This window comes from Mycteria americana, chromosome 19 (genome assembly GCF_035582795.1).
Source record: "Mycteria americana isolate JAX WOST 10 ecotype Jacksonville Zoo and Gardens chromosome 19, USCA_MyAme_1.0, whole genome shotgun sequence".
Classification (NCBI taxonomy): Eukaryota; Metazoa; Chordata; class Aves; order Ciconiiformes; family Ciconiidae; genus Mycteria; species Mycteria americana.
The window spans coordinates 1,564,601-1,578,007 of record NC_134383.1 but is presented as its reverse complement, the minus strand read 5'-3'; the positions used below and the strand labels follow the sequence as shown (position 1 = coordinate 1,578,007).

The following is a 13,407-nucleotide window of genomic DNA, read 5'->3' as shown; positions in this document are numbered from 1 at the left end:
ACAAAGGCAGCATTCTGGAAAATTCACAAAGGCTGTGATGACCTTGTAAGTTCAGTGTGGAAAAGACAAGCTTCTGAACACATGTCAGAAGGGAGATATATGAAACCCCAGGAACAAAGGGGACAGTGTCCCTTCCCCACCAGGTGTGCATAAATAGTCAGCCCTCTCTGCCACCGTACACTGAAGAGCATTCAGTACCTAGGCAACTCTCCTTCTTCAGGGTTGTGGTCTCCAGTTTTTAAAGCAGACTGTATGTGGTTCCTCAAAATGTTTAATTGCTTTCTCTGAAGAGCCCTGCCAGATGCAGAGCTTGAGTTCTTTGCTTTCACCCAGCACAAAGAAAGCAATAACTCATCTCAGAACGGGTGCCATCACTTATTTGGTTTGAAAAAAAGAGATGGTTTTGATTTTTCTGAACAACTGACAGCTAACATACGATAAAACATTGAAGTGAACACTGCAGGAGTGTTTCTCCCAACTAAAAGACTGAGGCCATGAACTACGTTGTGCATACTAGGGAGTTTACCATGTTTTCACTGCTTTAATAGCTAAAATACAATAAAATGTACCAGAATAGTCCCTGAAAACATAAGTCCAAAAGGCTGCTTAACCTGAGTGTTGCAGGGAACATAGTCCGCAGCTGTTCCTGCTGTACCAGTCTACTGCACGAACCCAGGGTTGCGTCCTCCAGCCAAAACAGAGAGTAACTTTAATGACTGATTCTAGTTTTTAAGTATCTTCTGTTCTTTTAAAGTTCTTTTAATCTATTAACAGATGCTTGGTGTTGCCAAAGGCAATAAGCATGTGACACCCAAGAGCTACCCGCTGATATATAATTCCTACCACTGATCTGTGCTGGCTGTAGCCTCCAACAGCGTCTGATAAGCCAGCTCCATCAGTTTCTCCACTGATGAACTGATGCGGCATGTGGGCAGAGAAAACGTGTACTGGCTCAGTTTAGTCTCATTCTCCAAATTCACCATGTCGTTATGCAGAAGTTTAGAAGTTTTTTGCATTTTTAAGTGATCTCCTGCCCCAGGATCAGGAAGCCTTGGTAGGGCTACACAGGAATCAGGTGTGATCTAAGGGAAAACAAGAGAGAGGTACAATATAATTTAGAGCCCACAGAAAGGAGACTGCGCAAGACTACAAAACACTGAATGACAGAGATTTAAGACTCAAGATAAACACAAGGCTGCAGAAGTCCCCTAAGACTGCTGGAAGTCTCCTGGCTCATGAACGACACAGCAGACCACGAAACAGTCTATATGGTGTTGCATGCCTAGAAGCAACTCGGTAAGTAATGCTCTAATTTTTCTTATGCTCGTGACACTAGCCAGAAAAGCCTATGCAAGCAAACTTCAAGTATTTTAAGAAACATCTTGGTAGTGAAATAACCCTCCTGAGCATTATTAATAAAAGGTTTTGAAACTGTTGTTTGCCAAGATCCCCAAACAATCAAGAGTAGTCAGTGCTTCACAAAAAAAAGGACTCGACTGTTCTATACGAGCCTTCTTCAAAAGCTAAGCTATTTTTCCACATACAAAACCAGTGTATTGCATCAACAGTCACCTTTACAGTATTGTGTATTTCTGAGGTCATGAGATTTCTGGCTGCCACAATCACATCCTGGCACTTCTTGTTAGCAAAGTGGGAGTTGACATTACGGGCGTATTTCAGTAAATCAGTCGTGTCTCCTTTCAAAAACTGCATGTTCTTCAAGGCTTTTTCAAATTCCTCTGTAGATTTAATCACCTGAGAAGAGCAGACATATATTCTAGATTAACGTAGTTTCCTAAAATCAAAGAACAAAATTAAAGTTAGGTATAAACTCTTCCACTCAGCTGAAAGCAAAGGGTGAAACCAGGTTTTAGAGGACACTAACCATCCAACAGCTTTTCAGCAATCTTTTGGAAAAAGCTGGCTCAGCTGGGGGCCACGATCACACGATAATACAGTGTTTGATGCAGGTTTGTCTCCCCTGACTGTGCTGGCAACCTAATTCAAAAACCAGAGGAGCAAGACTATCAAATTTCATTACACTGGACTACCTGGGGAAAAAGGGACTGGGAGGTTTATCGACTGCTTCTGTTTGAAACAGCCCCCTCTCCAGGAATAGGAGCTTTTAGCATTCTTCACTAGCAGTAAGTTCTGTTTTACGTATGCAGTTTTAAAAAAAATAATGTGGCCTATGCAAGAAACCCCTGTGATCATTAACAACAAAGACAAACAGAGCCATCAGCCCTCAGGAAGCCAGCTGGGCAAGCAGCACTGCCACATCATCCTCTTCAGCCTCTCACAGAGGCTCAGACAAGTGCCTTACATCGCACACCCTGAAAGTCTCCGGGTCTTAGCTAAATATGGCCTGAGTTCCACAGATCAGAGACCTTGCGCACTTTACATGACAGGAAACACGAGCCACAGCTTAACTGAGAGAAATACACAATTCTAGATTTGCAAAACACAGCTTTTTGTTCAAGCTGGCCATCTGGCATTTCCACCACATGGATCTGAAAGATTTTTCAAGACCTACCTCTATATACTGCTCTAGTTTGCTGCTATTGGTTGGGATTGAATTCACCAGACAGTTCTGAATGAGGCAGTCCGATAACTCTTCCCATATCATATCACCTAGCAGTTCTGCAAGTGTAACTCTGCACTCCTTTTTGTCTTCCGCAGGCTGCTCAAGAGGCACATCTGAATTCAAGAGAACAGAAGTGAATTTTAATACACCTGCTTCCTGGACCAGACCCTTCACCAGTTCATTCAGTCCCTCCTGTCAGAACGGCATCTATCAACTGTTCCATAATCTTATAATGGAGGTATTCATCTTGTCCAGGCCATGTGCTGGGCCTCTGGAACTGTCCACCCAACCAAAAGACAACTGAATTTATGTGTAAACTGAGCCCGCTTTCCCAGCATGTTTATTTCACGAAATGCTAGCAAAGCCCAGGCCAGTTTCTAGCCAATGGAAGATCCTGCATGTGACCAGCCTGACCGAGGGAACTCCCTGCACTGCATCATGACTTCCACCTTTTAGACCTGTGGCATGCAAAGATCTTCAATGCAGTGACTGGTTCATAAGAAAAAACATTTACCAAAAAATTAATTCCTTGATCCTTTTGAGCCAAAATACTTTCCTCCTTCATGTTCCCAGCTCTGTGAATGCTGCATCACTGCTAAGTCCAGTTTGACAAGGTGCCAAAGCGGTCCAAGAGTACAGCATAGCAAGTTAACATTAAAAGCTGCTTAGACCTTACACATAATTCAATACTGCTTAACAACCCGATATTCTAGAAAGCTTCTGCTCCAATTGCATGAACAAGGTACTGATCTCAGTCTAATTCTGAAAGAGAGAAACTACCTACTCAGCAGATATTTGTGGAGAACTTCAAAAATAAGCTTGATCTTGTCAAAAACCTCCATAGGAGAGGAATGATCCAAGTTAGGCTCCTCGGACTTAAAACGTAGGATGAACACATCTGACTGTTCCTCTGTGAATGGCTGAAGAGATGGGTAAGAAATCAGCGGCTTGAGGATGTATTTCAGCAACAACTGGCCTGAGAAACGAAAAAAAGATGTTTTCCAACAGCAGGAGGCAGGCAGTTTGCTCCAGTGAGGCCCAGCTGTGAGTATTTTGGATGTAGAGATTCTTCGCATGAAGTGGAAGAAATACTCTCTTGATTAGCTGTACGAGGGAACAGCTAACAAGGTAAAATGCTGGGTTTGGTTTCACTGAAGATCATTTTACTCGTATAAAACAAATATGGAGGCCTAACAAAGAGCAGCATATTTAATGTAAAGCGAAAAACAACTTAAACAGCTATGTTCTGGTTTTGGCTGGGACAGAGTTAATTTTCTTCTTAGTAGCTGGTATAGTGCTGTGTTTTGGATTTAGTACGAGAATAACACACTGATGTTTTAGTTGTTGCTAAGTGGTGTTTACACTGGTCAAGGACTTTTCAGCTTCCCACGCTCTGCCAGGTGCACAAGAAGCTGGGAGGGGGCACAGCCAGGAGAGTTGATCCAAACTGCCCAAAGGGCTATTCCATACCATATGACGTCACGCTCAGTATAGAAACTGAGCAGAGTTGGTTGGGGGTAGCAATCGCTGCTCGGGGACTGGCTGGGCATTGGTCGTCAGGTGGTGAGAGGTTGCATCACTTGTGGTTTTTTTCCCTGGGTTTTGTTCCTCTCTCTCTCTTTTGTTGTTTTCCTTTTCATTACTACTACTACTACTACTATTATTATTATATTGTTTCTTTTACCAATTAGTAAACTGTTCTTATCATAACCCACGAGTTTTCTTACTTTTGCTCTTCTGATTCTGTCCTCCATCCCGCTGGGGGGGAGGGTGAGTGAGCGGCTGTGTGGCGCTTAGTTACTGACTGAAGCTAAACCACGACAAGCTAGAAGCACGAAGTCCTGTCCTAGTATCAGCCATACTTCCTGTTTTATTTTATCAACACCTGAGAATGCTGAAGCCCAGAGGCTGCCTGAAACCAACAGTCTTGCTCTTGGTAGATGAGAAGGCTGTAACTGGAAAAACTCTTTAAACATCAGACCATGAAACCACATAGCCACAGATCAAAACGGTATAATAGAGTAAATTGACAGGAAAGGATAAATAAAGGATAAATAATTTCCTATTAATAAGAACCAGAGCATTCACCTCACGCTCAGTGGGAAACACAAGTCTGAACTCATACCCACTCGGGCTACTATAGCTATGTTTATCTAGATCCACGGTCTGTCTTACCAAAAATTTTAAGCTTGGTGTGCAGTTCTCCTAGGACAGCGAATGCCTGCAGCACAGAAACAACAGGTGGGCCAGCAATGTCCTCCTCTTTTGATGGCACTGTGCGTAAGTGCAGTTCTGAATGCATCACTGACTCCAGGCTGCTGCTTTCTAAAAGAAAAAGAAGAACCATCTCTCTGTCAGAGTGCAGTCTGAGATACAGCGGATCTGAGAAGCTACTGCATTCCTCAGGCGGCAGCTAAAGCAATATTCTACCTCTCCCCATTTCCACAAAACACGTTTCCTGTAAAAGAGCATCAGAAGAGGGTACTGAGTTCCTTGTGTTACAGCGCAGGATAATGGAATGAGAATCAGTCTCTTACAATGATCCAGAATTTTTATTTCAGTCACCTTGCAACTGAATGACGTTTAGTGACAATCGCTTTCCTTCCCCTCTTCTCCCCATTTCAAGTCAAATTCACAGGAAAAGGGGTTTTTTCTTTTCCAAAGGAAAAGTTTGTGTTTCAATGAAGACAGCAACATATAGATTCTTGAGCAGTTCTTGCAATTAGCTGCCTGCAATAAAAGCGGCAACCTGAAAACCTATCAGAGAAGGTAAACATATCCTTAAAACTAGCTTAGTGGGGAAACGTGTTCAGGCTGAACAAAAGTTTCAGAAAACACTTCCAGCTACTACGCTGAATCAGGTATTCAATAATAAGCAACCTGAAATTTTGGCCCAGCTGATCTCCTCAGGAGCAGAAGGTTTGCAAGACAGCATCCCTTTCTGATATTTCACAAGACTAAAAGAGTACTCAGAGGCTGGTAACTGTTTTGATCTCTGCTTCAACATTTTCTAAGAAATACCACAGATGAGGCAGACGAACCTTCAAAACCCTGTTTAAAATCTACTGACTACACCGGATTGCTTGTGGTAGCACATAAATACTCCAGGAGTGGAGTGATATCCAAAGAACACTGCCACTCGTCACTCCCATTCATTAGGTTATGCAAACAGCAGAAAGAGCTCCTTAAACCAGCCTTAGTTCAACAGTATTACTGTATTTCCTATCTTGTAGGTGCTTGAAACCGGGCATTTCAAATAGTGAAGCAAAAATAGTGAAACAAACTAGAACTGTGAGTACCTTTTGAAGGAGGAAGCTTCCATACAGTCAATTTCTGCCATTCTTCTCCTAGATGATAGAGCATGTTCTGTGTCTGCACTGTGAGCTCTGTGCCTAGCGCTTTCAGGATCTTCAGCTCAAAGCCCTTGCGGGATTCCAGCATTTTCAGGCTGCTTCGTGCCTGATGGTAAAGATCAAACACAAAACATGGCTAACTGTTGCCCCTGCTAATGAAAAGCATCTTGTGAAATTTATTGCAAGTATATATGAACAATATTGTCATATGTTTAAGAAGTCATTATTACCTTTTCCAGTTGTTGAGCTGCTGCAACGTACTTCTTTTCCAGCAACGCAGTATTGTACTCTTTAATAGCTGTATCAAACTGCAACGATCAAATAGATTCATATGTCACTGTATATCTGCTATTAGACTACAATTTTTTAAACATCATGGCTAGAGACAGGGGAACCATAGACAGTTATTCAAAAGAGAAGCCCAGAATAATGCCATAGACTGAGCACCAGAGAGGATGACTACTGCGTAATGATTTTAAGCCGCTCCCTCTCCTTACCTCCTGTAGCTTTTTCAGAATACTCAGAACCAGTGTGTCTCGTTCCAACTGCTGCTTCAATTCAGTAAATTCAGCAACAGCGACATTTAGATCTTGCTGAACCTAAAATAACAAACTTTTCAGTTCATTTACAGCAAGCAAATGTTATCAGATGCATTTCCTCTTAAAAGTGATAACAATATGAGACGTAAAGTATTTCTGTTACTAGAGTAATTCGTTGAGGAGGAAAAAGGCTCCATCCATTTTACTCCTTGCTAGGAAGATCCTTGTAAGCGCTGGAAACACTTATAAACTGGTTTCTCTTTTAATACATTACAGGTTTTTTAAAGGCACTGTAAGGAAATTTAGTCTCAAAAGGCAGTCAAAAGGACTTCAGTGTTCCTTTAACCCAGCTATTTAAAATGCAACAATGCTTGAACTAAGCCAAAAGTTAATTCTCAATTAACACTGCTACAGAACCCCAGATGCTGGAAAATCAATCAAAGCAGCAAAAAACAGTGGGTCTGCAATCCAGCCTGCAGGAGCTGCTCACATTCTCCTTAAAGACTTCAGTGAATGCGCACAGCTATGATTTAGGTTGCCATTCTGCCCGAAATCACTGTGGGACCAACACTCAGCCAGTCCATTACTGTGTCACACCTTACCGCAATATACAAGGCTGATCCTTCTCTCCTTTCTGAAGGAGAGACGTGTGACACACTTTTCCAGCTGTACAACAGAGAGCAAACCACAACCAATCCCTTAATGACAGTCCTTTACTTACAGCCCCGATGCGACGCACACCTCTGCAGCATGTGTCACCTAAAGGCATTTTTTAGGGATGATATCATCCAGGGTTCTTAGTCAGGAGTCCTCCTCCCCCACTCCCCTCGCAACTCACCAATATGGGGGGGGGTCCTACAGGTTTGGGATGAAACCGAATGGCATCTACAACAGCCCCCAAGGAAGACCACGCTGTCACCTCGTTCTCAATCCCCGCTTTCAGCAGGTCGATGTTGCTGGACAGCCCATCCACTTGCGACACCAAGTCCTCAGCGCTCTGCATGCTGGGCAGGAACTCGTTATACTTCTTGTTAATCATGTTGCAGACTTCTCCCTAAAGAAGAGGGATCGTCGGACACCGCCACTGGCGGGTGGACCTTCCCGAGCGCCCTGCCCCGTGCAGCCGTAAGAGACCCGGCCAAGGCCTGGGGCACCCTGGCCCGAGCCAGCTGCCGGGGCTGCGCAGCCGGGCTGCCGGGCGCTCTTCGCCAGGCGCTCCCCGCCGCCCAGCGCGGCAGGCACGGCTGCCGGGAGACCCCGGCAAAGAACTGCCCCAGATCAGCGCCCGGGACAGACGCTCCAGCTTCATCAGACCGGGGCGGAGGCCGCCCGCCGCAGCGCCGGCCCTGCCACCAGCCGGGCAGCTCGGGGCCGCCGCCCCCCAGGCCCTCCCCGGAGCCCCCGCTTGTCCCCCACAGCCCCCCGTTCCTGCCCTGCCTTCAGCTCCTCCACGCGGCGGGAGAGCCGCCCGATGCGGGTGCCCAAGTCCTCCTTGTCGAGGCGGCCCGAGTGCGCCAGCACGGCCGCCACCAGCGAGCCCGCCGGCGCCGCCATGGCCCCGCTCCCGCTCCCGCTCCGGCAGCCGCCCGCCGCCGCGCAGCACCACGGGACGGCGCCGGCGCGGAGCCGCTACGGCGGCCGGCGTGGGACAGGCTCGCTCGGGGCGTCTCCCGCTCCTGCGGGGGGGCTCCGTGGCTGCGGGGGGACCCGTGGCTGCGGGGCGGCTCCATGGCGGCTGCGGGGGACACATGGCTGCGGGGGGGGGGACATGGCTGCGGGAGGACCCGTGGCTGCAGGGGGGGCCGTGGCTGCTGGGGGGCTCCATGGCTGCGGGGGAACCGGTAGCTACGGGGTGACTTGTGGCTGCTGGGGGGCTCCATGGCTGTGGGGGCGTTCCATGGCTGCTGCGGGGTTCCGTGGCTGCGGCGGGACCCGTGACTGCGGGAGGACCTGTGGCTGCTGCGGACACATGGCTGCTGGGGGTCCACACCTGCTGGGGGGTTCCAGGGCTGCAGGGGGACCCGCGGCTGCTGGGGGACCCATAGCTGCTGGGGGACCCATAGCTGCTGGGGGTCCACGGCTGCCCGGGGACCTGCCGCCTCAGGCCCAGCTGTCCTCCCCTGCCTGTCCGTGGGCATCATGGCTGGGGCTGGGGCGAGGAGGCAGGCTCAGGGCACCTCAGACATCCCCCGGCTGCCGGGGGAGGGAGGCTCCAGCCCCCGGCATCCGGTACCTGACAAAGATCTCGGGGCGGGTGGCGTCGTGGCGAGGAGCTCGCTCCACGTCCCCTCCTCTGAGCGGAGGAAAGAGCCGCCACCACTTTGTGCCATGCGGAGGGGAAGGGCCCTGGGCGCCTGGGCGCTCCTCACCAGCCTGGCCGCGGCCAGCTGGGGTGTCCAAGGTAAGTCCACGGGCGTCAGTCTCTGCCCGCAGGCCGCTGCGGTGCTGTGCCCCACGGCTGAAGCAGGGCTGGTGCCGTGCAGACCGACGCGGTACGCGGAGACCCCCGGCGTGGTGCGCCCGAGGGACCCTGCGCAGATGGCGAGGCCGAGGCTCGTCCCGCACGCTGCAGCGGGTCAGCAGCGGTGCCCGTTGGGCGCTCGCCGTGGTCCCCGGAGACTGCCGCCCGTATTGCTTACGCCGCCGGCGTCTCTGCGGTGGTGGGAAGGTGGCTGGAAGAGGCCCCCGCGGCTTGCTGGGTTTTCCCATTGCAGCGCCTTGGTGTGAGGTTCGTAAATATCGATGGGGCAAAGGGAGCGAATCGGTGCAACCGTTCCTGAGGACAGGATGGCTCTGATGACTCTGCCTCCCTGGACCGTTGCTGTCACGGTCTGGAGCAATGTGCATTACTCTGTGGCTATCTGTGATGGCTCAAACCCACCTTGCAATGACAGAGCATGTAAAGTTGGACTTGGCAGTGCCGTGGTGTTAGACCAAAGTAGCCATGGGCTTTGTGCCCAGCACAAACATGCAAGCAGGAGAGGCTGTACTCTGTACTCTGCTCCAGCGCTCAGCAAATAAGACGGGGCGTTTACTCTCCATTTGCAGACTCTGAAGGTGATGCCTTTGGGCCAAGGAAGCAATTCTGTGTGGGTTTTTGTATGCTTTTTGCTAAAAGATGTTTTTTACTATTGGGTAAAAACCCAAATGGGTTTTTGCCTCCCCATTTGGGCTCAGCTCCTGTCCGTCCCTGCTGGTGGAAACATTTCACTTTCTGTGGAAATGTCTCTCACTGCATTTGCTCTTCAATACCAATGCAATCCGTGTGCGGGATGAGGGTCACGCACACACAGTCTGAATGGAGTCCAGGTAGATGCCCAATTCCAGTTAGTTTTCACTCTAAGGGAATTTGGATCTCTAGACTACCCAGAGCTGCATTGATGTAGCCACCAGTTGAACACTGGACTACTTTTCTGCTGGGTAGTCTGCTTTTTCCAGAGTTTTTTGTTTGCAGTGTCCTTTCCGCTGCTCAGGGGACAGCCTGATGTGATGTTCTCTACACTAGCCATCTCCATGAAGGAGATCTCTGAGCTCTGCACCACTGTGAGTGTTGAGAACTCAGCTGTGAAGCTCTCTGCTCTCCTTTTTTTTACAGGACAGAAAGTAATCGTGAAAGAAGCCAGTGGGAAGGTGTTCTTGCAATGTGCGGTAGAGCGCCAAAGTCAAGTCATATGGCGGAAAGATGGGAATTGGATAGGAAACATAACACAGCTGGACTTGGGTGCAGTTTACAATGATCCCAGAGGCATCTATACATGTGAAACAGAAAACGGAAGGCAAAGCCCCCCCCTCCAGGTGCACTATCGAAGTAAGTGTTGCAAACCTGGTTTCTAGAGCCAGAACTGCTCGGAGTGTTCACCCAAGCAAATTTCTGAGGGAGCTACTGATTTCCCAGAGTTTGAGGGTGGTCCCGCCAGCGTGCAGAAGTCCTGGCAGCTCCTGTGCTAGGTTACCCTTGGGAACAGCCAAGCTGCACGTTCCCCTGTATATGGTGTCCCCGTGAGAGCTCTACAGCCTCATTTAGTGCATAACCTGGCACTCATACTGCCTCATTGCTAGCCGCTCGCTGGCCCTGCTGTGGCCTGCCCTGAGTGCTGGGGACACGCGGCAGCTTCTGCCACTGCCTTGAGTCACGCAGCAAGCCAAACTTAATCCCTGGTCTCTCGCCCTGGGACCGGAGCCTGCCTGGACTGGCAGAGCTGGCTGAGCGCTTTGGGCTCAGACTCATCCTGGTGGCACGGCGAAGGCGGCCAAGGGGCAGGGTCCTGGTCATGGCTCTGCGTTCAGCGTTTGTGTCCTTTTGGGCTTCCAGTGTGCCAGAACTGCATCGAAGTGGATGCTCCCACCATCTCGGGGATCGTGGTCGCGGATGTTGTCGCCACCATCTTCCTGGCAGTTGCTGTGTATTGCATCACTGGCCAGGACAAGGGACGCATGTCACGAGGTGAGGGGAGAACCCCGATGGCTGCCCGTGGGTGGGGACGGGAAGTGCCTGGGCATCTTTAGGAGCTGCGTGGTACCTCGGGACTTTCCATCACTGCTCACAGAGCCCAGTCACTGCAAGCTGTAGGCAGCAGCCAGCACACAGCCTGTCTAGGGTAGGGATCCATGTGAGCACTCCGTGTCCCCTTCCTGCCCCTAGCTCAGCTTGCCAGGAGAAGCCATCAAATGCACAAGGTTCACCAAAACATCATCCCAGGGACAGCAGCTGGTGGCACAGGAACATCTGAGGCCTTGCAGGGGCTTTCCACCAAGCCTCCCAGAGGAAGTAAAAGCACAGGGCTGAAAGCAGATGGCCGCTTGGGTTTGTTTGCAGATGTTCACCACACTGCCCATGACTCCCCTGATCCTTGACCACCTTCTTTCTTCATTTAGCTTCTGACAGGCAGAACCTGATTGCCAACGAGCAGCTCTACCAGGTGAGCGTGGGCGCATATGTGTGTGTGCGCGTGGGCTTCAGCACCTCTGCGTGGCGTGGGGCTGCGTGACGGGACCGGCACGGCCATGACAGCACAGCTGCTGGGGGATACTCGACGCCACGAGGCACTGAGCTGCATTGGAGATTGCTCTCTGCCGGGGCGTTCGCAGCCGCCTCCCCCTGAGTGACCCAGAGGATGGGGCAAGCTCAGCTACCCCCTGCCTCTTACTCTCTGGGGTTGTTACGGTCTGTGTGCGGGGAGGGAAAGCTTGCCAAAAGCTTGACAAAGGGAGGGCTGGGCCAGCTTCCCCTGTACCCTCCCTCCCAGGGCTGGACAGACACAGCTGTAGCTTGTCTTGCCTTTTTTTCCTCCTAGCCCCTTGGCGAGCGGGACGAGGGACAGTACAGCCGGCTGGCACCTACCAAGGCCCGCAAGTGAAGTGGGAGGACGCTGGGGCCTGTGACTCCTTCACACCCGGAGTGATACCACAGCAAAGCCACCGCCAGTGCCCAAGAGCACCAGTTCCCTGCCCTGGCACTGCCTTCATAAGCTCACTACTGGCAGAAGACAGTGCAGGTTTTTGCCTAGAGAGCCCTCCAGCTCCTTGCCAGGATGGGCTGCTTGTAGCACGCTGCTCTTTCCATGACCTCTTGCACTTCTGTATTCCTCTCATTAAAGATGAGCCTATCCCATAGCCTCCCTGCTCCATCGGTTGTGTTGAGGCCTGGGGAGCCGTGCAGTCGCTGGGGAAGGTGAGCACTGGATGCGATCTGCCTGGATCCCCGCAGATCTGTAAGGCTCCTGCCTGTCCCAGTCGGACACTGCTCTGCCAGCGCAGGCAGGTGCCCATGCTGTGCCACCTCTCCGTGCCAGGATCTAAATGACATCTGGGTCCATTGCTGAAGCTGAGGATGGGGGCCCTTGTGAACGGAGAGGGTTGCTGCCCCTGAGAGTAGCAGGGGCTGGCTTTGTCTCATTTAACTCCCCTTCCAGAATGGGGAGCGGAGCGGGGACGCCAGGAGCACAGTGACACTCAGCAGGGTCTGTGTCACCCCTGCAAAGTGCCTGCGTGCCTCAGTCCCCTGGACAGAGCTGGGGGGCTGGCAGGAGGGAGGACAGGAGGACGTTTCCTCTGCACATGCAGGGCTTGGCATCTAATTGCAGTCTCCAAACCGCAGGGGCTTGCCAGGTCCCTGGCACCCAGCCAGCCTGCAAGTTGCCTCAGTGCTCAGGGGAGAGAAGGGTGAGCACGCAAGGAAGCTGTGCTGGCTCCCCAGAAGAGCTCATGGGGGCTGGGCCCAAAGAGGAAATGGAAACAGCAGAGGGGACGAAAACTGCAGCAGAGACTGTGCAAAACAGGTGGTGGCAGAGTTGGCCAGGCAGCGCAGGCCAGAGGTGGTCCTCCCTCCCCGCACCTCTGATGTTCTCGGGAGGTTCTCCCACCCTCCTCTGCCTCTGCAGCCCACCGGAGAGTGACTCACCTTTGTGGCCAGGCCAGGGATCTTTTGTGGGGCGTTCGGCAACCCCGCTTTCAGGCTCGCTAGCCATCCCAGCGTGCTGAGTACAGGATGCAGACAAGCAAACTTTCAGAGCCTTTCCCAGCACAACCACCTTTCCAGACACTGAGCAGCACTGGGTCTCCCCACACCAGCCCAGCTCCTCCTGGCAAGGTCCTCGTTCCCCAGCTCTGAGCAGAAACAGCTAATGTGGTCTGACTATGGCCAAAACGGGAGGCAGATAACAGACAGGATCACCTAGCAGTTAGAAACCTCAGAAACCAGGTCACCCTCTGTGTGCCAGTTGCACACACCTGTAGGTTGTGTTTTCCTGCTTTTCTAAGAATCCGGGTGACAGGCTTTAGAGAGCACCAGGCTGTGGATTGCCTTGTGACTCAGTGGTATGAAGTAAGCACCGAAAGAGTTAACACTCAATAAAAACTGGCCACAAGTCTGTGACACGCCTAACACAGCAAACAACACACAGACTGTGCAAAGCTGTGGGTGCACCCCACA

General features: G+C 51.0%; 2 protein-coding genes across 3 annotated transcripts in view; one reads left to right on the top strand and one right to left on the bottom strand.

Annotated features, from left to right (window-relative positions):
* The window catches only part of ZW10 (zw10 kinetochore protein), a 227,747-nt gene that overhangs the window by 6,729 nt on the left and 207,611 nt on the right, over positions 1-13,407 (bottom strand). The window contains exons 2-11 of one of the 2 annotated variants that reach the window (XM_075521354.1): positions 7,914-8,047; positions 7,396-7,530; positions 6,435-6,536; positions 6,168-6,245; positions 5,884-6,043; positions 4,760-4,909; positions 3,369-3,560; positions 2,534-2,697; positions 1,573-1,755; positions 844-1,082 (exon numbers count right to left, since the gene is read on the bottom strand). In XM_075521354.1, the coding sequence (XP_075377469.1) occupies positions 844-1,082; positions 1,573-1,755; positions 2,534-2,697; positions 3,369-3,560; positions 4,760-4,909; positions 5,884-6,043; positions 6,168-6,245; positions 6,435-6,536; positions 7,396-7,530; positions 7,914-8,030 (1,520 nt within the window). In that variant the 5' untranslated portion in view covers positions 8,031-8,047. Of the gene's footprint in view, positions 1-843; positions 1,083-1,572; positions 1,756-2,533; positions 2,698-3,368; positions 3,561-4,759; positions 4,910-5,883; positions 6,044-6,167; positions 6,246-6,434; positions 6,537-7,395; positions 7,531-7,913; positions 8,085-13,407 lie in introns of those variants that run through there. The other variant, XM_075521353.1, reaches the window with a different exon arrangement.
* LOC142418910 (T-cell surface glycoprotein CD3 gamma chain-like) lies at positions 8,400-12,084 on the top strand. The gene is made up of 5 exons (XM_075521364.1): positions 8,400-8,877; positions 10,072-10,284; positions 10,789-10,920; positions 11,352-11,395; positions 11,771-12,084. Exons 1-5 carry the CDS (start codon positions 8,616-8,618, stop codon positions 11,831-11,833), a joined length of 714 nt encoding a protein of 237 aa, XP_075377479.1. The 5' UTR covers positions 8,400-8,615; the 3' UTR covers positions 11,834-12,084.